Raw genomic sequence first — 25,824 nt, forward strand, 5'->3', positions numbered from 1 at the left:
AGTTTTCTAATACACGACCTGCACTACAAGAAATACTAAAGGAGGCTATTCGACCACCATCAACAGGGACAATTTGTGGCAACCAAAACTCAAAAAGGGGGAGAGTAAAGGCCTGAACCGGAATATGGGAATGGAGAAAGTAAGCGTGCTGAAGAAAATGGAATACTCTAAATATCAAATTTTCTTTTACATAAACTTAAGGGTAACTACTCAAAAAAAATCCAGAACTGAAATATATACTGTAATAAAAGAAGAAACAGAGGGAAACATCATAGAATACCACCACACAGAAATAATAGACAACAACAAAAAGGCAAAGAAACAATGGAGACACAGCCTTACCAGAAAACTAAAGATAGAATGACAAGAAATACTCACATATCAATAATCACCCTAAATGTAAATGGACTGAACTCACCAATAAAAAGGCACAGAGTAGCAGATTGGATCAAAAAACTAAACCCAACCATATGCTGTCTCCAAGAGACACATCTCAGCTACAAGGACAAGCATAAACTCAAAGTGAAAGGGTGGAAATTGACACTCCAAGCAAATGGTATCCAGAGAAAATCAGGTGTCGCCACACTGATAGCAGATGAAACAGACTTCAGGGTGAAAAAGGTAACGAGAGACAAAGATGGAGATTTCATAATGGTAAAGGGGACTATACAATAAGAAGACATAATAGTCATCAATATTTATGCCCCCAATCAGGGAGCACCAAAATATACGAAATAACTACTAACAGAAGTAAAGGGAGAAATTGACCAAAACAGAATTATACTAGGGGACCTAAATACATCATTGACAGCTATGGATAGATCATCCAAACAGAAAATAAATAATGAAATAGCAGCCCTACCTGACACATTAGATGAAATGGACATAATTGACATTTATAGAGCACTTCATCCTAAAACATCAGACTATACATTTTTTTCTAGTGTACACGGAACATTCTCAAGGATAGACCATATATTGGGACATAAAACTAACCTCAGCTTATTTAAGAAGATTGAAATCATACCAAGCATATTGTCTGATCACAAGCCTTTGAAATTGGATCTCAACTGCAAAAAGAAAGCAGGAAAAACCACAAATACATGGAGATTAAACAACATACTGTTATTCTTTCATTTGTTGTTGTTGTGTTTTTATTGTTTTGGTCCATGCACAGGAATCCTTTTTACATACTTTCAGTTTTAAAACTGATCATGGAATAATATTTTTCTATCATAGCCTAAAAATTTTCTATTTATAAAGTTTTCATAATTGTAATTTTTAAAAAATTTATTGGTGTGACAATTGTTAGTTACATTACATAGATTTCAGGTGTACAATTCTGTATTACATCATCTATAAATCCTATTGTGTGTTCACCACCCAGAGTCAGTTCTCCTTCCATCACTATATATTTGATCCCCCTTACCCTCATCTCCCACCCCCCTGCCCCCTTACCCTCTGGTAACCACTAAACTATTATCTGTATCTATGATAAACGACATACTTTTAAAGAATGACTGGATCAAAGAAGAAATTAGAAGAGAGATCAGAAGACACATAGAAACAAATGAAAATGAAAATACATCCTACCAAAATGTTTGGGATGCAGCAAAAGCAGTTTTAAGGGGGAAATTTATACCATTACAGGTCTATCTCAAGAAACAAGAAAGATCCCAAATAAATAACCTCACGTTACACCTTAAAGAACTAGAAAAAGAAGAACAAATAAACCTAAGGTCGGCAGAAGAAAGGCAATAATAAAAATCAGAGCAGAACTAAATGAAATAGAGAACAAAAAGATGATAGAAAAAATTAATCTGACAAGAGCTGGTTCTTTGAAAAGATCAACAAAATTGACAAACCCTTGGCTAGGCTCACTAAGATAAAAAGAGAAAAGACACTAATAAACAAAATCAGAAATGAAAAAGGGGAAGTTATCACAGATGCCACAGAAATACAAAGGATCATCCAAGAATACTATGCCACCAAATTCAATAACCTAGAAGAAATGGACAAGTTCTTAGAAACATATAGCCTTCCTAGGCTGAACCATGAAGAACTGGAAAATCTAAACAGACCGAGCACGAGTAACGAAATTGAGTCAGTCATCCAAAATCTTCCCAAAAGCAAAAGTCCGGGACCAGATGGCTTCACTAGTGAATTCTACCAAACCGTTAAAGAGGATCTAATACCAATTCTGCACAAACTCTTCCAAAAAATTGAAGAAGAGACAATACTCCCTAACTAATTTTATGAGACCAACATCACCCTGATACCAAAACCTGGTAAGGACAGCACAAAAAAGAAAACTACAGACCAATATCTCTGATGAATACCGATGCAAAAACCCTAAAAAAAATTCCAGCAAATCGAATGTAACAATACATTAAAAAGATTATTCATCACAACCAAGTGGAGTTCATCCTAGGGACACAAGGATGGTTCAGCACACGCAAATCCATCAATGTGATCACATATAAACAAAATAAAGGACAAAAATCATATGATTATATCAATTGATGCAGAAAAAGCATTTGACAAGATACAACATCCAATTTCTGATGAAAACACTTAATAAAATAGGTATAGAAGGAAAATAACTTAACATAATAAAGGCCATATATGACAAACCCTTAGCTAATCTCATAATTAACAGTGAAAAACTGAAGCCCTTTGCTCTACATTCAAGAACACGACAGGGCTGTGCCCTATCACCTCTGCTTTTCAAGATAGTGTTGGAAGTCCTTGCCAGAGCAATCAGGCAAGAGAAAGAAATAAAAAGCATCCAAATTGGGAATGAAGAAGTTATATTGTCACTCTTTGCAGATGACATGATGCTATATATAGAAAACCCTAAAGACTCCACCAAAAAGCTATTAGAAACAATCAACAAATACAGTAAAGTTGTCAGCTACAAAATCAACGTACAAAAATCCATTGTTTTCCTATATACTAACAATGAAATCTCAGAAAAAGAAAAAAAAACAATTATTTTTGCAATTGCAGCAAAAAGAATAAAATACCTAGGAATAAACTTAACCAAGGATGTGAAACACCTATATGCTGAAAACCATAAGACATTTTTGAAAGAAATTGAAGAAGACACAGAGAAATGGAAAGACATTCCATGATCATGGATTGGAAGAATCAACATAGTTAAAATGGCCATATTACCCAAACCAATATACAGATTTAATGCAATCCCCATCAAAATCCCAATGGCATTTTTTAAAGAAATAGAACAAAAAATCATCAGATTTGTCTGGAACCACAAAAGACCCCGAATAGCCAAAGCAATCTTAAGAAAAAAGAACAATGCTGGAGGTATCACACTCCCTGACTTTAGCTTGTACTACAGGGCAACAGTAATCAAAACAGCATGGTACTGGCAGAAAAACAGACACGTATACCAATGGAACAGAATTTAGAATTCAGAAATCAAACCACACAAATATGGACAGATAATTTTTGACAAAGAAGCTAAAAACATACAATGGAAGAAACACAGCCTCTTCAATAAATGGTGCTGGGAGAATTGGATAGCCACGTGCAAAAGAATGAAACTGGACTGCTATCTGTCATCATGTACCAAAATTAATTCAAAATGGATCAAAGACTTAAGCATAAGACCTGACACAATAAACTGCATAGTAGAAAACATAGGTACTAAACTTATGGACCTTGGGTTCAAAGAGCATTTTATGAATTTGACTCCAAAGGCAATGGAAGTCAAAGCTAAAATAAATGAGGGGGACTATATGAAACTTAAAAGCTTCTGCACAGCAAAAGAAACCATTGACAAAATAAAGAGGCCACCAACTGAATGGGAAAAGATTTTTGTAAACAGTGCTTCCGATAAGGGGCTAATATCCAGAATATACAAGGAACTCATGCAACTCAACAACAAAAAAACAAACAACCCAATTGAAAAATGGGCAGAGGACTTGAAGAGACATTTCTCCAAAGAGGACATACAAATGGCAAATAGACATATGAAAAAATGCTCAACATCACTAATCATCAGAGAAATGCAAATCAAAACCACAATGAGCTATCACCTCACCCCAGTCAGAATGGCTATCATCAACAAGACAAATAGTAACAAGTATTGGAGAGGCAGTGGAGAAAAAGGAACCCTCATACACTGTTGGTGGGAATGCAGACTGGTGTAGCCTTTATGGAAAGCAGTGTGGAGGTTCCTCAAAAAATTACGAATAGAATTGCCATATGACCCAGCAATCCCTCTCCTGGGTATCTACCCAAAAAATCTGAAAACATTTATACATAAAGACATGTGTGCTCCAATGTTCACTGCAGCTTTATTTACGGTGGCCAAGATATGGAAACAACCAAAATCGATAGATGAATGGATAAAGAAGTTGTGGTATATGTACACAATGGAATACTATTCGGCAGTAAGAAGAGATGAAATAGGACCATATGTGACAACATGGACGGATCTTGAGATTATAATGCTAAGTGAAATAAGTCATTCAGGAAAAGCAGAGAACCGTATGACTTCACTGATATGTGGTACATAAACCAAAAACAACAAAAGAACAAGACAAACAAATGAGAAACAAAAACCCATAGACACAGACAATAGTTTAGTGGTTACCAGAGGGTAAGGGGGGAGGTGGGTGGGAGATGAGGGTAAAGGGGATCAAATATATGGTGATGGAAGGAGAACTGACTCTGGATGGTGAACACACAATGTGATATATAGATGATACATTACAGAATTGGACACCTGAACTCTGTGTAACTTCACTAACAATTGTCACCCCAATAAACTTTAATTTAAAAAAAAAAGATATAACCAAACCAAATTTTGTATGCACCTAATAACATAGCCTCTAAATGTATAAAGCAAATATAAAAATAAAAAGTTCTAGTGGAAGATTTAGGCATACTTTTACACAACAACTTGATGGAACAAGCAGACAAATAAATACAGCAAGAAGATTTGATTTAAATAACATATCCTGCATTCTACAAGGACAGAATACATATCATTTTCAAGTATAGATGAAACACTGAAAATAAACCAAGTTTCAACAAATTTAAAAAGGTTGAAATCATGCAGATATTTTGTCATAATCCAAATAAGTCAGAAATTAATGACAAAATGCTAATTAGAAAATTCACATATATTTAGAAATGAGTAATACACTTCTAAGTAACCCATGGGACAAAGAAAATTATTCACTAGAAAATATTTTGAACTGAATAATATTCAAAATGATATAAAAATGTCTGGAACACAATTTGTTTGGAGGAAAGTATATTGCCTTAAGTTTGTACCAGAAAAGAAGACGAGCCTCCAATTCTTTACTTTAACCTCCCTCTCAAATGATACTTTATTTGGGTAAAGAATTCTTAGCAATTTGAAGTACTTTGAAGTTATTCTTCTTCTGGCTTCTACTATTACTGCTAATAAGTAGGCTTTCAATTTAGTATCATTCCATAGTGAGTAATCTGACATTTCTCTCTTTGGTTGCTTTTAACATCTCCTACTTCTCTTTGGTGCTCTGCAGTTTCCCTGTGATGAGGGGCAGGTTGTGACTGCTGAATTAAAGATTCATATATTTCATCCATTTTGGAAAATTTGTGGCCATGCATCCTTCAATACATTCTCTTATTCTACTTTCTTCTTTTTGAACACATTTAGATATATGGATGTTTCTAAAATGCCCTGGGTTATCACTAAATAGGGATTAATTTTACGTGATTTCTCAATTTAATCGGTGTTTAATCTTTTTTTCTTCTTTTTAACCAACTCATTTAGTTTCTCAGAATGAATGAGTTGAAGTAATTTTTTTTTTTTTTAAGATTTTATTGGGGAAGGGGAACAGGACTTTATTGGGGAACAGTGTGTACTTCCAGGCCTTTTTTTCCGAGTCAAGTTGTTGTCCTTTCGGTCTTAGTTGTGGAGGGCGCAGCTCAGCTCCAGGTCCAGTTGCCTTTGCTAGTTGCAGGGGGCACAGCCCACCATCCCTTGCAGGAGTTGAACCGGCAACCTTGTGGTTGAGAAGACACATTCCAACCAACTGAGCCATCCAGGAGCTCAGCGGCAGCTCAGCTCAAGGTGCCATGTTCAATCTTAGTTGCAGGGGGTGCTGCCCACCATCCGTTGCGGGACTCGAGGAGTTGAACTGGCAACCTTGTGGTTGAGAGCCCACTGGCCCATGTGGGAATCGAACCAGCAGCCTTCGGAGTTAGGGGCATGGAGCTCTAACCACCTGAGCCACCGGGTTGGCCAGAGTTGAAGTAAATTTGAAGCCTATATCCCTTTAGGGGTTCAAATTCTCAAGGAGACTCTTTTTCCCTTACCTGGAACCCAAAGAGAGATAACAAGAGTAGAGTAAAATAAAAAAATCCACTCTTCCACTGATAGTACAGCTCTTAAAGGGTCTCAGTTCTGAGTAACAGTTTTAGTTCCATCTCCCAGCCTTGCATAGGGCCAAGGCCTGATCTTCTCTTCCCAAGTGGATAATAATAACTTGACCTGCTATGTTTTCAGGCTAAATGCCCTTCTCTTCCCCATCAGCTAGAGCAGAGGTGTCCAAACTGCGGCCCGCGATCCATTTTTTTATTGGCCCACAGCAAATTCCAAAAATATATTTAGTTTACATAATAAGCCAGGTGAGGCAATACGTACTTCACCTCAAGTGAGTGGCCTGGCTGTTTGTGTATTTTACCGCATATGGCCCTTGGTGAAAAACGCTGAAAAAAGTTTAGACACCCCTGGGTTAGAGTGTCAGAGTATGTAACTATTGACTCATCTTCGGAGCTTCCTAGTGCTGGCACCTGGGAGTTCTCTTCCATTCCTGAGTTGACCCATGCAGTCAAGGTAATTTTTGTTGTATTTTATCCAGCGTATTGAGGGGTTTATAGCAGGTGAATTTTTCAAGTTTTCTCAGCTCATCTTGTAGAACTGGAAGTTGTAATTTTGTCTTTATCAATACACAACATGGCTGAATTGCAGCTCCGAAGGCTGTAAACTCACCGAGAAGCTAATAAGAAATTCAATTTCTATTTTAACAGAGAAAGCATGCAGTCTTTCTCTGGAAAATGTCAGATTGGTGATCTTTTTCATGTTATGATTCTGATTTTACAAATGAGAAACGTGGGGGCAGAGAATTAGGTCACTTGTCAGCTTGTCACAGCAACAGGCACAGCTGGACCCAAACCCAGTATCTGTATGATTCCCAGGCCCAGTGTCCTTCTCAGTGCTCCAGTACTTCTCATGGGCTATTTCTTTTAAAATAAATTAAAAGATCAGATTTGATGCTTAAAACATTAATCCATATTGTTCATTACTTTCACAAGCTGCTTCTCCATTAAAACCCCACTGCCACTGTAGCCTTGACAAAGCTCCTAACGTCCAATGCTGAGGGTCTGCAGACAGTTAGCCCAGGACGCCAGTGAGATGAAGCACCGAGATGTAGAGGTCATTCCACAGTGGAACATAATCCATCATCTTGGTCCTCTCAGGAGCATCTTCTAGAACTCAGGAAGGCTGGGCTACCTACCGATTCCACAGAACCATCTCCTTGTGACCCCGCAGAGATGTGTCTGGGGCCAGGATGGTGCAGTATAGCCCATGAGCTCTTGGCTCGTTGGGCTGTGGCACCGGCCCCTGTGCGTGGGCCAGCCCCAACAGTGCGAGGTGAAGTCAGTGCCCCGTAGCAGCCCACCCCTTTGCTGTCCGGCCATGCACAATAGCTATGCTCTTCACTCACTGGTCATGGGGCTGCTGGAGTACCATGGCAGATACACCAAAAGAAAGAAATGTAGGAAGTACAGAAAAGCTTGTGTCCACGTGCTGTGTGTATGCATGAGTGACAATATGCTGAAGGAGTCTCACTGTCTATGCTACTTTTTCAGGGACAGGAAAGTGCTCTTTCCAACTTCACCTCCCCCCATCAGTACAGACCACCTGGGGCAGGATAACCCAAAGCCTTCCAGATGGCATGGAGGAGGGTAGAAGAGAAGGCTGCATCAAAGCCTGCTGAATTGCGAAAGGCAGAGCAAGGGGCACAAGCCTGACAAAGGGAAGCACTGGGTGAGCAGGTACTTGCAAACAATTGTTAAGCACCTACTGCCAATTATTTTCCTAAAATTTCACCTGTCTCTCACACCTAGCCCTTTTACAACCCTGTTTTCTTGGGGGAGATATCTGCCACCTGAAAATGAAGTAGAGGCACTGATGAAATGAAGTGTGTTCCTATGGGGAACTCAGTTCTTCTTGCTGGGCCCCAAACCAGTGTATCCCTGTGGCTGTAGGGGAAGGTCCTGAGTTTTGTGCTGTAGCCCCATGCCAGACCCTTTGTGCCTCCTGAGCACAGAATAGCTGTACTTCCACTTATCCAGTTCCCTCAGATCCAGCCTCACCAGCTTTCATTGGAGCTTTTCCCCTCCATTTTACCAGGCATGTCTGAGCTATGCTTCCTAGCAATCAGTGTCTTCACAGCTTCTTGTGCATAAATAGTGTCTTCTTAATGAGACTGGAAACTCCCTGCAGTATTGATGCCTCTTGGACTGCCTGTCTGGCTCACACAGGCAAACACGATGGTGCTGGCTTCAGATGACTATACAGGTTAAGGGAGCCTGGATCCTCCATTAGGATCTAGAATTGGGAATGAGAGAGACTTGGGCTCTCATCTCATGTAGTCAAATGTCAGACTACAACATTTGACCTTGGACAATGGGCTGCTCCAGGCAACCTGGGGAAGACACTGCTTTCCAAAACAGATAAAAGAAGGAAGCCGATGCAGAGAAAAGTAGGCACACCCAACACACACACACACACACACACACACACACCACACATACACACACACACCACACTACTGGTTGACTGCCTAATTCCCAGACTCTCTGTGGGCTGCATTTCAGTCTTTTTACATTATATCTCTTCTTTTGCTTAAACTAGGATCCCTTTTTTTATATCACTTGCCTCCAGTCTATGGGGTCCCATCTTTTCTTTCTTCACTGTATCTTACACATATCAGGTTTTCACTGAAGACCTTTGGATTCACCTAGAATTGTCTATATTATTTTCTGAAACTTTCCACATCTGCCTTCATATTTCCTCCTCCCCTCAAAGTAAATTATTTGCTGGCACTATTATTAGCTGACTTTAGTGAGCATAATTCAGAAGATTCCTTTGTAACTTCTCGACTGTATAACCATCCCCATCGCTGAACTCAGAGCCCCGAAGAGACTTGCAGGCACAAGCAGGAAACGGAAGCGTGAGTTCAGCATTTCCCAAGTGTGTTCCTCAGATGTACACACACACACACACACACACACACACACACACACACACACACATTCTGGAGTCAAATGTATTTTGAAAGTGCTACAACGCAGATAAGAAAATTATAGGCTCTGAGATGTTTAACCTGCATTTTCCAAATTTATTTGATTTTTGGATTCCCTTTTTCCACTTAACACTGATCAAGACTAGCGCTGTGGGTCACACACACTGAGATAGATGTTTCTATTTTCACTTTCACACTAATTGTCTTGGACAATCTCCCCATGGGTCAATTTCCTCACCTGTTCAACAGAAACCAAATAAGAATCTCCAATAAGAGGCAGCAAGAATGGTACATGGAAATCTGAGAGATTGGAGGTCAACTCTAAACTACTCTATCAATCAGCTCTGTGATGTAATCACCATAAGTCAGTGATTTAAACTCTGTGAGCTCTCATTTTTCTTATTTATAAAATAGAACCGTTGTGAGGACTAAATACAACCATCCTTAATTAAAATGGCATTCGTCTTTCTCTTCCTCATCTGCATCCTTTCAGCACAGTTCTTTCAACTGCTCATTGCAGAGGATGGGAAAAGAGATGATTAAATGACAGGTCTGGAAGCCCAGATCACCTAACTTAGTGTTGTAAAATGCACCCAGGATTTGTTTTAATCAGGTATGGTAAGACATGCAGACACAGAAATGATTGTCATGAAGGAAGAAATTTATACTCACGGTTTTCTAGAAATACAAAACGTGGATTGCCGCATAGGGCCACATGGGGAAGCACCAAGGTTGGTCATGAGACAGAGGAGTGGGGAAAAACATGGGCGAAAGCCTTCACTGTGGTTTCAGCAGGAAAGACGAGGCAAGGCAGGGTAAAGAGCCTTAGGATTAGCTAGTTTGAACAATTTCAGTAGGTTTAGGGGTATCGGGGCTGTCTCCAGTTGTCTGGTCCCTGACCCTGGGGTGATTTGGGCACAGTGACAGAGTGTGAGAGCCCCACTGAGGAGGTGGTTGGGGTGTGGACTCTCGATTGGTTGCTTTGCATTTGAATAGCATGGTCTTAGATGAGTGTTTTCTCTTTAGGACTCAGCTAGCCCTCAGAGGGGCATTCTCTCCAGTGTCAGCAAGGTCCCAAGTTGTCAAAGGTAACTCAGAAAGTAAAAATATGATGAATGAAATTAGTGCCCCATACTCTTGGAAGAAGGGGACCTTAACTTCACTGTTTATTGATTCTCAAGTTGTCAACATGTCCAGAATTTAACTCAGCATCTTCCTCTCCCAAGTCTGGACTACTCATCTCAGTGACAGCTTCTCTATCTGCCCAGGCATCCATGTCAAACGCCTGGGAGTTACAGACTCCTCTCTTGCTGTTTGCCACTGCTCAGGGCCCCCTCCAATGCTGGAAACTGATGACAGATAGACTTCAGTGACAGTTCCTTCAGAAACTGCTGCAGCTTCAGAGAGCCACCATACCCACAAGCCCTGCCCCTTCGTGGGGTGGTCCGCAATCAATTGACATGGAAGGACAAAGGCCTAGCCATCTTAGCTCAAATCAAGACAACTTTGAAAAGCCATTCTAGCTCCTGCATGCCGTGGGATGTTGGCCATAACTGCTACTGGATCTGCATCATAGTCGGACTTTGCATCCTTGCATCCTTGCATAGACTGTTTCCCAAAGCACTAGTTTTCTTTCCCCCTACTTCCGCCTCCCCCCGCCCCACGCCATTGTTTCTCAGTCTAGTTGTGTAGGACACAGCTCCCTGGCCCATGCTGGTATTATGAGCCTTGCGCTTCCCCTGGCTGAGGCAGTCGGTCGCCAGTCATCCCTCGGCCGCTCTCACCGGCTGCCTTGCCCGCCACTCACGCTGGCTGCTGGCGGCTGGCGGCTGGCAGCACACAGTAGTTCATGGCAGCCCAGCTCCAGGGAGAGCCGTTGTTCACAATCTTAGCTGTAGGGGGAGCAGCTCACTGACCCATGTTGGGAATCGAACTGGCAACCTCGGTGTTAGGAGCACAGTGCTCCAACCACCTGAGCCACTGGGCCACCCCCCTCCCCACCCTGCCACCGAAGCACTATTGAATAGACATCCTGTACTCTAAATTCTGTCTGTTTCCCAGGAAATGCAGCTGATGACACAATCTATGACCCAGTCCCAGCAATCCTCCTGCTCAGCACCTCTGAAGTCTGCTTTCAAGTCTCCCAACCATAGTGCGTTAGCTCAATCTTGCTTAGATAACCATGAAAAACTCTAAGGCCAAAAACGTGTGTGTAATCTTTCGGGTCTGACCAAAGGCAATTACAAAGACTTTTATGGGGGAAAGCTGTTCTCTTCACAGCAGGCTTGGTGCACACTCAATCCACTGCAGCTTCTGAAGGGAGGTGAGTCAAGGACTCAGGCCCCAGCCAGACATGATCCTACTGTATTTGCATTCCCAGCCCAGGAGGCTCTGTTCAGAGACCTCTTTATCTTGGGTCTTATGTGAAGGCCTTACTTAGGTGCTTCTGCCAAGGCTTCCTTATAGGGGGTTAGGAGGGAAACCTGAAGATGCTTTTCCCCACTGACTCAGTACCCAGTACTCCTATCCTTGCCCTGCTCCTCCAGCCCTGGCCTGTCCACAATGGCAGAAAGGACTCTTTTGTTCTTGGCTCCCTCAGCAATGAGACATTCTCCCCATCTACAGTGACACATGGGGGAAAATAGAGCTTTAGGGGAGCAACACTCCCTCCTCTTGCTTATATTATCACAGTGAGTGATAAAGGCTTGACTGCTACTTCCATTCTGGCTCGTCTGAATTGATCACTGCAACACCTCCCAGCTGAGCTCTGTTCGGGAGGGACTCACATTGTCCTCCTTATAGGAAAGTAAAACTGACCTTTCAAAATGGAATTTGCACCCAACTATAAGCAATACATACCATATTCTGAGCCATAAAGCTTTAAAAAGTTTAAAGGAATTAAATCATACAAAATATGTCCTCTGACTGAATTAAACTAGAAATCAATAAAATACATGTGGAAAAATCCCCCAAAATTTGGAAATTAAAAACACATTCATGGGGGGTTCACACAGTGTGATGGATATAAATGATAAACGTCTAAGTTTTGCTTTGTCTTGTGCACCTGAAACTAATTAAAAAAAAAAAACACATTCTAAATAATCTATAGATAAAAAATGAAGTCACAAGGGAAACTAGAAAATATTTTTAATTGGATGAAAATAAAATTATGAACTGAAAATATTAAAATTTGTGAGATCCAGCTAAAGTAGCGCTTATAGGAAGATTTAAAGGCTTAAATGTTTTTATTAGAAAAGAAGAAAAGTTTCAAATCAATTATCTACACTTATACCTTACAGAACTAGAAAAAGAACAACAGAATAAATCCAAAATAATCAGAAAACAGGGAATAAAGATCAATGAACTTAAAAACAGAAAAATAATAAAGAAAATCAATGAAACCAAAGTTGGTTCTTTGAAAAGCCAATAAAATTGATAAACGTCTAGTCAGATTGAATGAAAAATAAAAAAGATACAAAGTACCAATTACAATAATAAAAGAAAACTCTAAATATGAGATCAGACAATTAAGTTCGCAAATTCATCCTAGAAAAAGTGCTACATACCTCACTGCTGAATATCACTATGGTCACCTTTGAAGTACTCCCCTTGGGAAGCTATGCACTGATGCCAGTGCCTAGTCCACCCTTCACAGCAATTTTGGAACTTTTTCTGGAATGGCCATCAGAGCTGTCATCATATTAACCTGATGTCCTCTTCCTTTCAATATTTCTTTTATCTTCGGGTAAAGAAAGAAGTCCTTGGGGGCCAGATCAGGTGAGTAGGGAGAGTGTTCCAATACAGTTATTTGTTTACTGGTTAAAAACTCCCTCACAGACAGTGCCGTGTGAGCTGGTGCATTGTCGTGATGCAAGAGCCATGAACTGTTGGCAAAAAGTTCAGGTCATCTAACTTTTTCACACAGTCTTTTCAGCACTTCCAAATAGTAAACTTGGTTAAAAGTCCAGTTGGTACAAATTCATAAACGAATAATCTCTCTGATATCAAAAAAGGTTAGCGACATCATTGCCACAAAGTTTGTGAACTTAATTGTCCAATCTCGTACATTAAAAGCATAATAAGGGAATACTGTGAATACTTTATACCCATACATTCAACAGCTTAGTTAAAACAGACCAATTCCTTGAAAGACACAAACTATCAAAGGTCCATAACCTGAATAATTCTGTATCTGTTAAAGAAATTTAATTCATAGTAAAATACCTTACAACAACAACAAATAAGTCCTCCAAGCCCAGATTTGATTTACTGTTGAATTCCAAACACTTCAGGAAAAATAATCCCAAAACTACACAATCCGTTCCCGACAAGAGAAACAAAGGGGACATTTCTGACAATGTTGTACTTTAGCTGAGCCCTGTGCTCCCAGAAAACAGAAATCCCCCTCCTTTTGTGATCCTTCTGTGTGCTGTGAGAGACAAGGACTACCCTGCTTGCCCACGTCCTGATGTAAGACCACCTCCACTCTTCTTCAACCATCTCCTTGTTTTAAAACCCTAAGTTTTCTCCCTCTTCTCCAAGACTCGCCTCATTACTGAACATTCCTCCTATTGCAATAGCCTGAGTAAAACCATCACAATTGCCCAGTGTATTTTGTCTTCGGCCAATTTTGGTGCCGTGACTTGAAAGGAGGCAGACCTCGCCTTCAGATTCCTGCTGACCCCACCGTGTGATGGGCCTCTCCTTCCTGACTTGTGATGGGGACAACTCCTGGTCCCCGGTGCTCTGGACTTGAGTCTGTCACTAGCACGGTAAGGATTCTATTTTGATTCCTTTTGAGTACTCACTTGATTTCTGGTTTGGGGTTCTTTCGGTTTCATGGTCTGACCATTTGGTGATGTCTGTAAACAGATTAATGGTTTATAAAGATCTCACTTCTGTTGAGTGAAGATGATGGAGAATCTGGTTTGTTGGTCTTCTCTGTTTCTGTATTTGTCTATCTTAAGCTTGAATCAAATAAGAAGAGTATACATGTCTATTATGTTGCTTTGTACAGCAAAAAGTAAAAAAAAAAAAAAAATAATGAAAAATTCCATGCCCTCCAGGAAGTGGATATCTGGACTGGTGAGTTTTGTATTGGTGTTTATGTTTGACACATGGCTGAAATTTTATAATTGAAGCTATAAGCTTTCTCTCTGTGTGTCTGTATGTTTACATGTCTACAATCAAGAAAGGCCTTTCCCTCTCTGTGTGTAATATCTTCCTAACTCCAGATAGTATTATCAAATTAGATTACATCTCTTAAAGCAGCTGTATTCTGATTGGCTTAAATATCAATAAGCACTCATAAAACTGAATATTTCTAAAATCACAAGAAGTAAATTGAACCCCAAATACTTTCAATGTGAAAAAACAGAGGTATTCTTATAGAAACTAACTCAGAAACACTATGTTTTCAAGTTCACATAATTTAGGTAATTCTTTAACAAACAAGACTAGTTTAACATTTGGTTTAATAAATAGAGTTATGTCTTCTCTGTGTTAAATAATTATCAGTGTTAAAAAATACATGTGTAGATTTTTATTCTACTTGGGTATGTTCTTCCTAAACTTACACAGGTTCACTGATTATATAAGCTAGCATTGCTCCTACTAAATATCTAAGATTATGAAAAAATTACATTTCTGTTTCACTAAATTAAATGAATATACTGACAAACTTTCCTTCAACAGTAAGTATGTCAGATTGAAAATAATTTCCAAGATTTTTTGGTAACTTAACCTTGGAGTTAATTAATGGATATTCAATAGATACTTAGATTATTTCAATAAGATAGAATAAGGAATCATTGACTACTAAACATACCGCTTCCCTGAAAATAAGACTTAGCTGAACAATTAGCTCTAATGTGCCTTTTGGAGCAAAAATTAATATAAGACCGGGTATTATATTTATATTATCATATTATATTATATAAGACCCGGTCTTATATTTTAGTAAAATAAGACCGGGTCCTATATTAATCTTTGCTCCAAAAGATGCATTAGAGCTGATTGTCCGGCAGGGTCTTATTTTCAGGGAAACACAGTAGTTGTACTCTTATTTTTTGCTTTTACGTGCTACAGAGAGACTCTATATAGTTGGATCTGTTAATGAATGTGTTTGCTTTTTCCACTTTTGAAGTTGTACTGTAAAGGATGTAGATAGAAATATATAGAAAGTTGTAGGGGAATTCTACTTGTCATGATCAAAGCTAGGAGTTGATAAGATTTGCAAAAGGAGCTTTAGTATCAAACATTAAACAAATAATTTGGTTTTCCTTCTGTTAAAATGACAACATTTTCTTGGATTATTGGTCTGCTTTTAATAAGAGGTTGCAAAAGGTTATTTGTTGCTTTCTGTGTAATCTGCCTGGACAGCAGAGATTCTGTGTATTATCAAAATCGTATCTTATGCTGTATGTTGACTTTGTCATGCCCCTGATTGACCTTGTCATGCCCCTTATCATTTCGGAACACTGAAGTTTCTTAGTTAGGAAAGAGCTAAGATACTTTACAATCATGTTTATTTTAGAAATATTTTATTGTCACGTTGGTTAAATATCTAGTCAAGTACTGGTTCTTAATAACCCATGATCCTTTCCCTAAATTAAATCTTTTTTTAATCCCCCACCCCCTGCCCAATTCTGATTCAAGCCGTTGTTCGTAGTCTAGTTGTGGAGGACGCAGCTCCCTGGCCCATTTGGTATTATGGGCATTGCGCTCCACCAGGCTGAGGCGGTCTGTCACCAGCTGTCAGTCAGCTGCTCACCGCAGTTCACCCGCTACTCACCTCTAGGTCGAACTGTTGTTCACCATTTTAGCTGTAGAGGGCGCAGCTCATTGGCCCATGTGGGAATTGAACTGGCGATCTCAGTGTTAGGGGTATGGCGCTTGCTCCAACTTTAGGTGCAAAAGTTATCATTTAAGATTTAATTTAGAGGATGGCCTGAGACACCCGGCCATCCCCTAAATAAAATCTTAAATGATAACTTTTGCACCTAAAACTGTCTGGGAATTCCCAGAAGGACCCTGGAAGATCATAAAACATTTGTTCTTCCACCTTATAAAAAAGACAAGTGCTAGAAATTTAGGTTTATTTGATAGGTTGCTACTGATGAGTTGAATGGGAAGAGCTGTCAAGTCAGAAGAGATGCTTAGCCTTCCTTAGGTTCAATCTGAATGGGTAAATGCTAATATAAATATTTCAGAAATTGTGGGCTATACGGAAAGTTCCTAGAGAACTGCCAATGCCTGTGCTGTCCATGTTGTGTTTATATTTATCAGAGTCCTGGTACTACCGTGCCTAATATCATACAATAGAAGTGTTATTAGTTATAATTCTATTTATTTTTTAAATGTTAACTTTACTTCTTTAATTTGAGTTTCGCATCTTATACGCCAGTGATTTTCAATTGGGGATTCACATCACTTACTTATGGAGTTTTATTAATATACAGATGTTTAGGACCTGCTCTACACTTACCGAATCTCTTTATAGATATTCTTGGTATGTTCTAACTGTAAGATTGATATATTCATAATATAATTTTGTGAAGATTATTATTTGTTATACCTGGATTTTTTCTCTGTAAACATTGTATTCATTTATTTTAATAAATTAGATGTAATATTAATATGCCTTTTCTAAAAATAAGATCAATCATTATGTTTATAATTATGACTAAAATTTTTTGATTGACTTTTATCTTGTTTTATACACTGCAGAAACAACTACATTTCCTTGTCTGTTGCACTACTCTTGCTATAAATTCTCATCAGAACTTTCACTTTTTAAATTATCTGTAATAATTTAACCACAGTCACTTTAAATCTTTTACAGATAAATTTTTGTTTTATTCTGATACTTTAGCTACTGGCCTGAGTGCTTTGTCATCAACAAAGAACCTTCTCAGAGCGCAGAAAAGACCATGTCAGGTACTTTTGGGTGCAGGGTTCTGATGATATTATATAAACAGTGAACTGAGTCAGGATCTTCAGAACTCTGCTAGAGAAGCAGATGGGTTTGGGAGACTGCAAACCCAAGACAGACCAGAGCGATCATTAATTACATAAAACCAAATGAACTGATAAAGAAATACTGTTGGTTTTATTTGGAACATTGTTGGTATTTTGATGTTCTATTTCCTAGATACACAAGAAAACCCGTTGTTTTCTTTTAAGTTATCATTAATTCGTAAATAGTCATTGAGTAGGCTATGCTTTTGTAAAATGAAATAAAACATTTGTAAATAATACCTTTTTCTCCCTTCCTGACCCCTACAGAATTTGGAAAGTCCTACTGAGTATTCTTACTTTCATAGCAATATAATAATTTGCATAAATTCAATAAGAATCTGTCTTCCTTGTTAACAGGAATACTTGGAACTTTGGTTCTGCAACCAAAGCATTGCCTGCAATGTGATATTTGAGAATAATACTAAGTTAATGAAATATGACCAGACACTTTTAAGGTGCTAAGGTTGACTTCATGGAACCAATGTTTACAAAGCCCTCTGGGAAAAACTGGCCTGATCCCAGTTTAATACAGTTCCTAGCCTTATAGGTCTGCAAGGAAGGTTACTTTCTGGCATGACCAGGAACTTAAAGATACTTTGGAAGCTTTTAGAAGGCAGGGATTAGCCCAAATCTATAGGTACTGCAGGTCAGATCTAGTGGGGAGTTCTTGGCTTGGCTTCTTAGCCTCTGATGTACAACGTTCATAAATTAAAAGATTCCATACTGTCATGACTTCAATTCTCCCCAAGTTGATCTACAGATTCAGCACAATGCATAACAAAATTGCAGGAGGGTATTTTGTAGATATTGACAAATGATTCTAAAATGTATGTGAAAAGGCAAACAAACAGAACAACTAAAACAATATTGAAAAAGAACAAAATTAGAGGGTTCACATATTTGATTCCAAGACATACTATAAAGCTACTACAACCAAGACATCGTGGTGTGGGCAAAAGGACAGACCCTTAGACCAGTGGAACAGAACAGAACGTACAGAAATAGAGCCACACAAATATAGGAAGTTGATTTTTGACAAAGGTACACAGGCAAGTCAATGGAGAAAGGATGGTCTTTTTAACAAATAGTGCTGCAACAATTGGATATGCATATGCAAAAAATACTGAACCTTGACCTCATCTGAAATCATATAAAAATTAACTCAAAATGGATCAAAGATCTAAGTATAAAATGTAAAACTGTAAGACTTTCTAGAAGAAAACACAGGAGAAACTCTTTGTGTCCTCAGGTTCAGTAAAGAGTTCCTGGATACAATACTAAAAGTGTAATCCATAAAAGAAAAATTATAAATTGGATTCCACTGAAATTAGAAACTCTTTACTCTGCAAAAGACACTATTAGAGAATTAAAATACAAGCCACAGACTAAAAAAAAAATTGCAAATCATACATCTGACAAACTACTTATATTCAGAATATATAAAGAAATCTCAAAACCCAATAATAAGAAAACAACCCAACAAAAACTGGGCAAAAGTCGGGTACTTCACATACATACATATGGCAAATAAGAATATGAAAAATGTTCAACAGTAGTCATTAGGGAAATGTACAATTAAAACCAAATGAAACATTACACAACTAATATAATGAGTTAAACAAACTGGCAATACTAAGTGCCAACAAGTATACAGAACAATGGAAACTGTCATACTTTGATGGTGAGGATGCAAAATGATATAGCTACTTTGAAAAAGAGTTTAGTAGTTTCTTAGAAAGTTAAACATACACATACCAAATGACCCAACAGTTCACTCTTAGGTATTTACCCAAGAGAAATGAAAACTTATATCCATACAAGGACTCACAATGTTCATAGAAACTTTATTTGTAATAGACAAAAACTGGGAAATACCCAAATATCCTTTAGTTCGTGAACTAATAAACAAACTGGTATATCCATTCAATGGAATACTATTCAGCAATTAAAAGGAAAAACAACTACTGATACGTGCAAAAACAGATGAACCCCAAACGCATTATGGTAAGTGAGAAAAGCCAGACACAAAAGGCACTATGATATGATTCAATTTATATGACATTCTGGAATAGGCAAATCCATAGGGATGGAGAATAGATGAGTCAGGGACTGGTGGAACAGGATGGGGTTGACTACAAAGGGACAGCATTAATTTTCTGGAGTGATGAAACTCTTCTATATTTCAATTATGGTAGTGGTTACATGACTGTATAAATCTGTCAAAACTTTCAGAACTATACACCAAAGAGAGTAACTCTTACTGTGCATAACTTTTAAAATAAATATAAAGAAAGCAGGAAAGAACGTATGCAAGCAATTTGACTATATCAAACTCCTGCTTAAAACCTTTTCACAGCTCCTAGTATTGTTAGTCCACGTTTCTTAGCCACAGCCTGATCTTCCTGTGCCCAGCCTCGTCTCTTGTGAAGCTTCTCATTCCACACTATTTGCAATTCCTCATATTCAAAGCATGTGACACAGTACCTGGCCCAGGTGCTCAGTAAATACAAGCTCCATTCCTTCATACATTTTTCTGCATTTCTTTATATTAACCGTCTGTTCTGAAAGCTCTTTCTATTCCTCAGCACAGATAACTTGCAGGCAGTAAGCCTCAGGCGGTACCTCTTCCAGAAGGGTTCCTCTGAATCACTTCCTCCCTGTCCCTGCCCCGCAACAGGTTGGGTCTAATGCCTCTCTTCCGTGCAGTAAAGGCCCGTGGATGCTCAAGCCTTGCACATTCTAAAGAAAGGACTGGTCCTCCTCTGGCTCCTGGGAGTTTGCTGCCCCAGAAGAGTGTCTCTGTCTACCTGGGGCCTTGGGCCAGGGCAGGTAGTTCATGCTCACAATGTGATTTATGGTGGGGCCTTGAGTTACACTGCATTAGTGTGACCTCTGGAGGGGCTGGAGACTAAGTAACTAAGGTCAGTCTTGTGGACTCTCATGCCTAAGTAACTGACCTTCAATAAAAGCCCTGGACCTAAAGGCTTGGGTGAATGTCGCTGGTTAGCAGTACTTCCTACATACTGTCACACTGTTGGTGGAAGAATTAAGCATGGTCCATGGGATTCCAAGGGAGTGGATGCCTCGAAGCTCGTGCCTGTTTTCCCTGGACTCTGCCCCATGCTTTTTGTTTTGGTTGATTTTAATTTGAATCCTTTCATTGTAATAAACAGGAACCACAAGTGTAACAGCTTTTCTGAGCTCTGTGAGTCCTAGAGAATAGTCACTTCCTGTCTCTGTGCTGTGATTTCTTTAAGGTCAATAACCTTGTATGACTTGTCTACCATTTCTAAAGCCTAGTGCTGAGCCTGAAACATGATGTATTAAATAAGTCTCTGATTGCAAGAGTGGCATAGCATTCGCATAAGTGATTCCTAGCTGAGTAAAAAAAAAACAAGAGAGAGAAAAAAAAGAAAAGTGTCTCTGGGGCTTGCAGAGGGACGTGAATGTAGCATGCGTTTTCTCCCAAGAAGAAATCATGACGCTAACCATGCAAAAGCACAGGTAAGTAAAAACTGTCAACCCCAGAAGCCTGAATTGGGAATTAAAGTTGTCAGAAAACACATCCAGAATAGAAATTTAAAAAGCCTTAGCCAAGTAACAGCAGTGTGATAGCATAGCTGAGGGCTATGGAGGCTACAGGAATTTCGGGGAAAAAGAACAGGGGGACAGAAAAAAGGCCATGGAAAGTTCACCCTGTCAACTACATTTTATTTTCAGAATCTGTCTTTTATGAAAGCCTTCCCCATACCAGGATAAGTAATATTTCAATAGAAAATGCCAAGATTGACATTTGAAATCATGAAGTCTTTTGGAAACAAGGAGAGTCTGCGGTCCTCTGCTAGGCTGCCTGGCTAATGCTCTGCCCTGAGGGTAAGATGCAATTACAGCCTCCTGTACCAGCCTTTCTGGTTCTTGCTGACAACTTTAGAAAAGTTTAGCAATATACTCTATCAAAGAATCATGACAACAATAATTAAGTTTTGCTAAGGATCTTTTACTGGTAATTCTTTCTTTCTGAAGAGATAAATAGTTCAATTAAACACATATGTGCTTTGTCTTAGAGCCACAGACCACTCAAACAGAAATACAATATGCAAGACATGCCAACTCACTGAGGGCTACCCACCCCTAATCAGTAGCTCTGAGTAAAATCATGGAATTTTAGAGTTGATTAGAAAGAGGTCAGATGTTTGATTTGAATGTCCTCATTTTGCAAATGGGGTAGCTGGGAACCAGAAAAAAGCAGTGACTGTTCATTAAACACAACAGCGAGCATGCAAGTAGCCAAGACATTACCTCAGTGTGAGAACCCCCCAGCACACTACCTTTCCTTGCTGGGCCTGGCATAGCCTCCACTCCAAACCTAGGAAAGTGAAAGCATAGGTAGAGAGATAGAAATGAGCAGAAGCAGAAATTTAGCCCCATTAGAAAGCCCCTTGCTGCAGCTCCTACTTGGGTTAAAACCCCTGGCAGCTGCCCGGCAGGGCTGCAGGCTTACACATACTCCTAAATCAAAGAGATGTGCTGTTAAAAGTCAGAGAAGGGAGGGGGGACACATCCTGTTTGTCAGGATCATGGACACCTTACTAGCCCAACAGAATTCCAGGTTTACACATACCCCTAAAAGGTGTGTTTACTCGTCCCCCCAAACCAAGGGGATGTTTACATGTGCCCCTAAATCAAAGGGATATGTTTACTCATGCCCCTAAATCAAAGAAATGCATTGCTAAATGCCAGAGAAGGGAAAACTAGGCACCTCAAGGGGAGAAAGATAAGAAAAGGGAGGAGGGAGGCCATTCTACCGATAGAAATAAAAGCCTTCATGCAAAGTAAGGCCAGGCTGCTTCCCTCCCTTGGGTCAGCCTGCTCCATGTCTGAAAGTGTACTTTCTTTTACTAATTAACTCCTCCTGTTCATGCTGCACAAACTGTCTCTTGATTTAAGTCTTTCCTTCAAGAAGACAAGAACCAAGGTACAACACCATTTCCAGGTAACATGAGGACCCCCATCAAATCACATCAATCCAGGCCTGAAGCTTTGGGTCAGACATGGCAAACTTAGGTAAGTTACTGCATCTCTCTGAACCTGCTTCCATATCTGGATTGTAGGATGACAATGCATCCCTCACTGGAATTTTATATGGTTAATGAGATAACAATAGGGAACATCCTGCTGGGCATACAGAAGATGCTCAACAAATGTAATTTCCCTTTCCTCGCCCATGAAGTCCTCCTCCATGGCAGCCTTTCCAATCAGATTTCCTCATCTGAACCACAAATCCAAAGATAATTATCTGAGTGCTTATTTCTTCAATTCTTCCCAAGGATGGCAAATAGCTACTACCATTGTAGAAGAAAAGAGAGTCCATTCATTGCATATAATGGTGTCTTAGTACATCAGGGCTTAATTCTTTCCAGGAATCCAGTTGAGACATGGCTTCATGGACTCAAACAGCTCTACAGGGCTTGTGGCAGTACCCTTTCACATATTAGTATTGAACACTACTGATGTAGGGCCTTCCAAAACAAGGCAGGAAGTAGAGGGTTGTGGGATGCGAGTGAGTGGGGGAAGAGCATAAAGAGGTTATTTCAAATTCTTTCCCCAGTGTCTCTGTGGTTGGAGACAGACCTGCCTGCCCTGAGCACAGACAGTATGCTGCCCACATGCCCAGCAATACCTGGAACCCATCCTCAGTTGTCCAGTGAGGGGCATGGCATTTGCTTCTGGGTCTCACATCAACTCTTCCAACATCATGATGCTTTAAACTATTGCTGCCATTGTGGGAGCAGCTGAGCCCCTCAAGGAGCAGACTCCTAGGCCTTAACTTCTACCTTGCCCCCATACCCTCCCCTACCCAAGACCTTCATGCACATACAGCTATCTCTGAAATTCATCCAGGCTGCCTCAAGACCCCTGGCCTGGTCTAAGGTGTCCCTGAATCTCAGAGTTGTCTAACACCCAGGTATCACCATCTCCATCTGCCTTACCCCTGCCTTGGGCAGAAGGAAGAAATGGCAAGGGGGTCCACAGGTGTACAAGCCCTTTGGAAGGGGCTTGCTATTGCTAAGTAGAGCAGGTAAGCCTTTCAACTCTGGAAGACAAAGGAAAGCCACTTGGGTAAAGAGAAAGAAGGGGTCCTTTGCCAGTTTGCTTAAGTGCCACTTACAGTATTATCTAGTTTGGTTTTCTCAAATTGGGTTCTATTTATGCACCGCAGAGAGGAGGGAGAGTTTTCAAGGGAATTGGGATGGGATGAGTCAGAGCTGCAGAATTCTGAAAAACTTTTAATTGGAGGAGACACAACAGTTTAATCATTCACCTTTTCTGAGTTTCATGTGTTTGTTTTGGGACCGGGTAGATGAGAGTCATGGAATGCTCAATGCAGAGGTCTGGTCATCCCTTCACTTTCCTTTCCCAAACCTACTGACTTTAGACAGAGTTCAAACCCTGTATCTACCATTCTCACAACCCAGAGCAGATCTTTCACTCTACTCTTCCCAACAGAGGCCAATGTGGCCTGTGCTCCACCTTGGGGTCAAGGCAGCAAACCTGCTGCCTGCATGGCCCTCTCCAACCCTCTGGCATCACTGCTCTGACTCAGGCACTTGCAGAGCATCCCCTCCATTGCCTAGGTAGGGCTCTGAGGCTTTCACAGGTCGCACCCTCCACCCCACTCATAAGCATAATGGGTGCATTATCTCCCTGATTTCCAGCATTGCCTGTCTTTCTCTACAGCTTACACCACAGACCTCAAAAATAACTTGAATGTTTGCAAGAAGTAACATATCAAGAATTCAGTTTAGAAACTAATCAAGAGTCATCATTCATAAAACCACTCTGGGCTTTCTTGCATAATTAATATTTAGGATCAAAGTCTTTCTCTCAGTCTGTACCCAGAACTCAGTTCTCAGAGTAGAAAGGGGAGCACTAAGGAGAGTGCATGGTCCCAGGGGACAAAGAGCAATCCCATCTCAGGGAAACTGTGATGCTTGTTTCAGAGGGCCAGAACAACCACCCTCCTCTGGACCAGGAGCCTCAGACACATTGCATCCCGTCCACCCTAGGCCAGCGAGCCCTCTCCTGTCTCCTCTGTTTTATAGAGGTTATAGAGCTGCAGCTCATTAAGCCAGACGTGTGCCACTGGTCAGGAACAGTTTGGGGAAGGGAAATAAATAGTGCATCCAGGGACCAAATTCTATCCTCACCTTAAACACCTAGTTTTCCTAGTTGACCAAGCGACCTGCTACTCTGGGTGGGGGTTGCAGGATGAGGCGTCAGGGTCCCGGCTGGAACAAGTAGCCCACTGGCTGAAGTCAACGAAAGAAGGGACGGGAGGGGGAATGATGGGAGGTGGTGATGGGAAATCAGAAGAAAACAGGAAAAGAAAAGGAATCAGAAGGGCAAAGCAACCAGAAGATGGAAACGAGAAATAGAAAAAGTGAGTGAGAAAAGGAGGAAAGACACTCTCACAGGGAAAGGACAGAATGAGCTCGAAAGGACAGACGTAGGAGTGGAAGGGGTGAGGGCGGCGCGGAGGGCGGCGCGGCGCCCTTACCGGCGGTGGCCGAGCGCAGGCTCTCCAGGCTCCAGGAGCGCGACAGGGCGCCCCGCATGCCGCCGTGGCCGGCGCACACTACGCCGCTGCTGTCCGAGTCGGAGCCCGGGGACAACCCCACGCTGCTGCCGCCGCCGCTGCTGCTGCTAGTGCCGAGGTCGCCGCTCGTCTGCCCACTCGACTCGCTGGGGCATTGCTGCGTCCTCATGCAGGCGGGTCCGAGCTCCAGCCACAGACTCGCGGGAGGCTGGGCCGCGGGCAGCGGCGCGGGCCAGGGCGCGGGGGACACGGCGGCCGCGGGGCTGCCGGACGACGGGGCGAGCGAACCGGAGCCCGGGCCGGGGCCGGCACCTGCACCGCCGTCGGAGGGCGACGAGCGAACGGGCGGCGGCGCGGTGTCCTCGGTCCCATCCTCGCCGCCGCGCGGCCGCGGCTCCGGGCCAGCTGACATCACGGGGCTCCGCTAAGGAGGCTTCCGGCCAGCCACCGCCGGCTCGGACTCCGGTCGCACGCGGCTCTGGGGTGAGGCCAGGTACCCACCCAGCAGGGCGCGGCGCATCGGCAGGCCGGCAGCTCCCGGCGCTTGCGACGCGCGCTGAGCGGCGGGGGCACCCGAGAGCGGGTAGCGCGGGCCCGGTCGGCACGCGCTCACGCACGCGCGTACGCCGACAAGGAGCGGCGGAGGCGGTCACTGCGCGGGGTCCGGAGCGCCCTTGGTCGGGGTGGGGCGGCACCGGGCGGCTAGCATTCGCACGCGTGGATTAGAGCGGGGTCATCTTCAGAGGGGACGCCCAGACATCCCGAGGCCACGGTGGTGAGTAGAGCCGGAGGGCGCTGGCTTTGATTCCGGAAGGAATCCGGCTCAGACGCCCGCGGCGCGCCCAAGCCCACTGAGGCGGGAAGGCAGGCGGGAGG

General features: G+C 41.4%; 1 protein-coding gene across 1 annotated transcript in view; it reads right to left on the reverse strand.

Moving 5' to 3' along the window:
• ARHGEF4 (Rho guanine nucleotide exchange factor 4) overlaps nucleotides 1-25,500 on the reverse strand; it is a 104,626-nt gene extending 79,126 nt beyond the window's left edge. The window contains exon 1 of the mRNA XM_019719011.2: nucleotides 24,910-25,500. Within this exon, the coding sequence (XP_019574570.2) occupies nucleotides 24,910-25,360 (451 nt within the window). The 5' untranslated portion in view covers nucleotides 25,361-25,500. The remainder of the gene's footprint in view (nucleotides 1-24,909) is intronic.
• Between the last annotated feature and the right edge of the window lie 324 nt (nucleotides 25,501-25,824).

This window comes from Rhinolophus sinicus, linkage group LG02 (genome assembly GCF_036562045.2).
Source record: "Rhinolophus sinicus isolate RSC01 linkage group LG02, ASM3656204v1, whole genome shotgun sequence".
NCBI classification, from domain to species: Eukaryota; Metazoa; Chordata; class Mammalia; order Chiroptera; family Rhinolophidae; genus Rhinolophus; species Rhinolophus sinicus.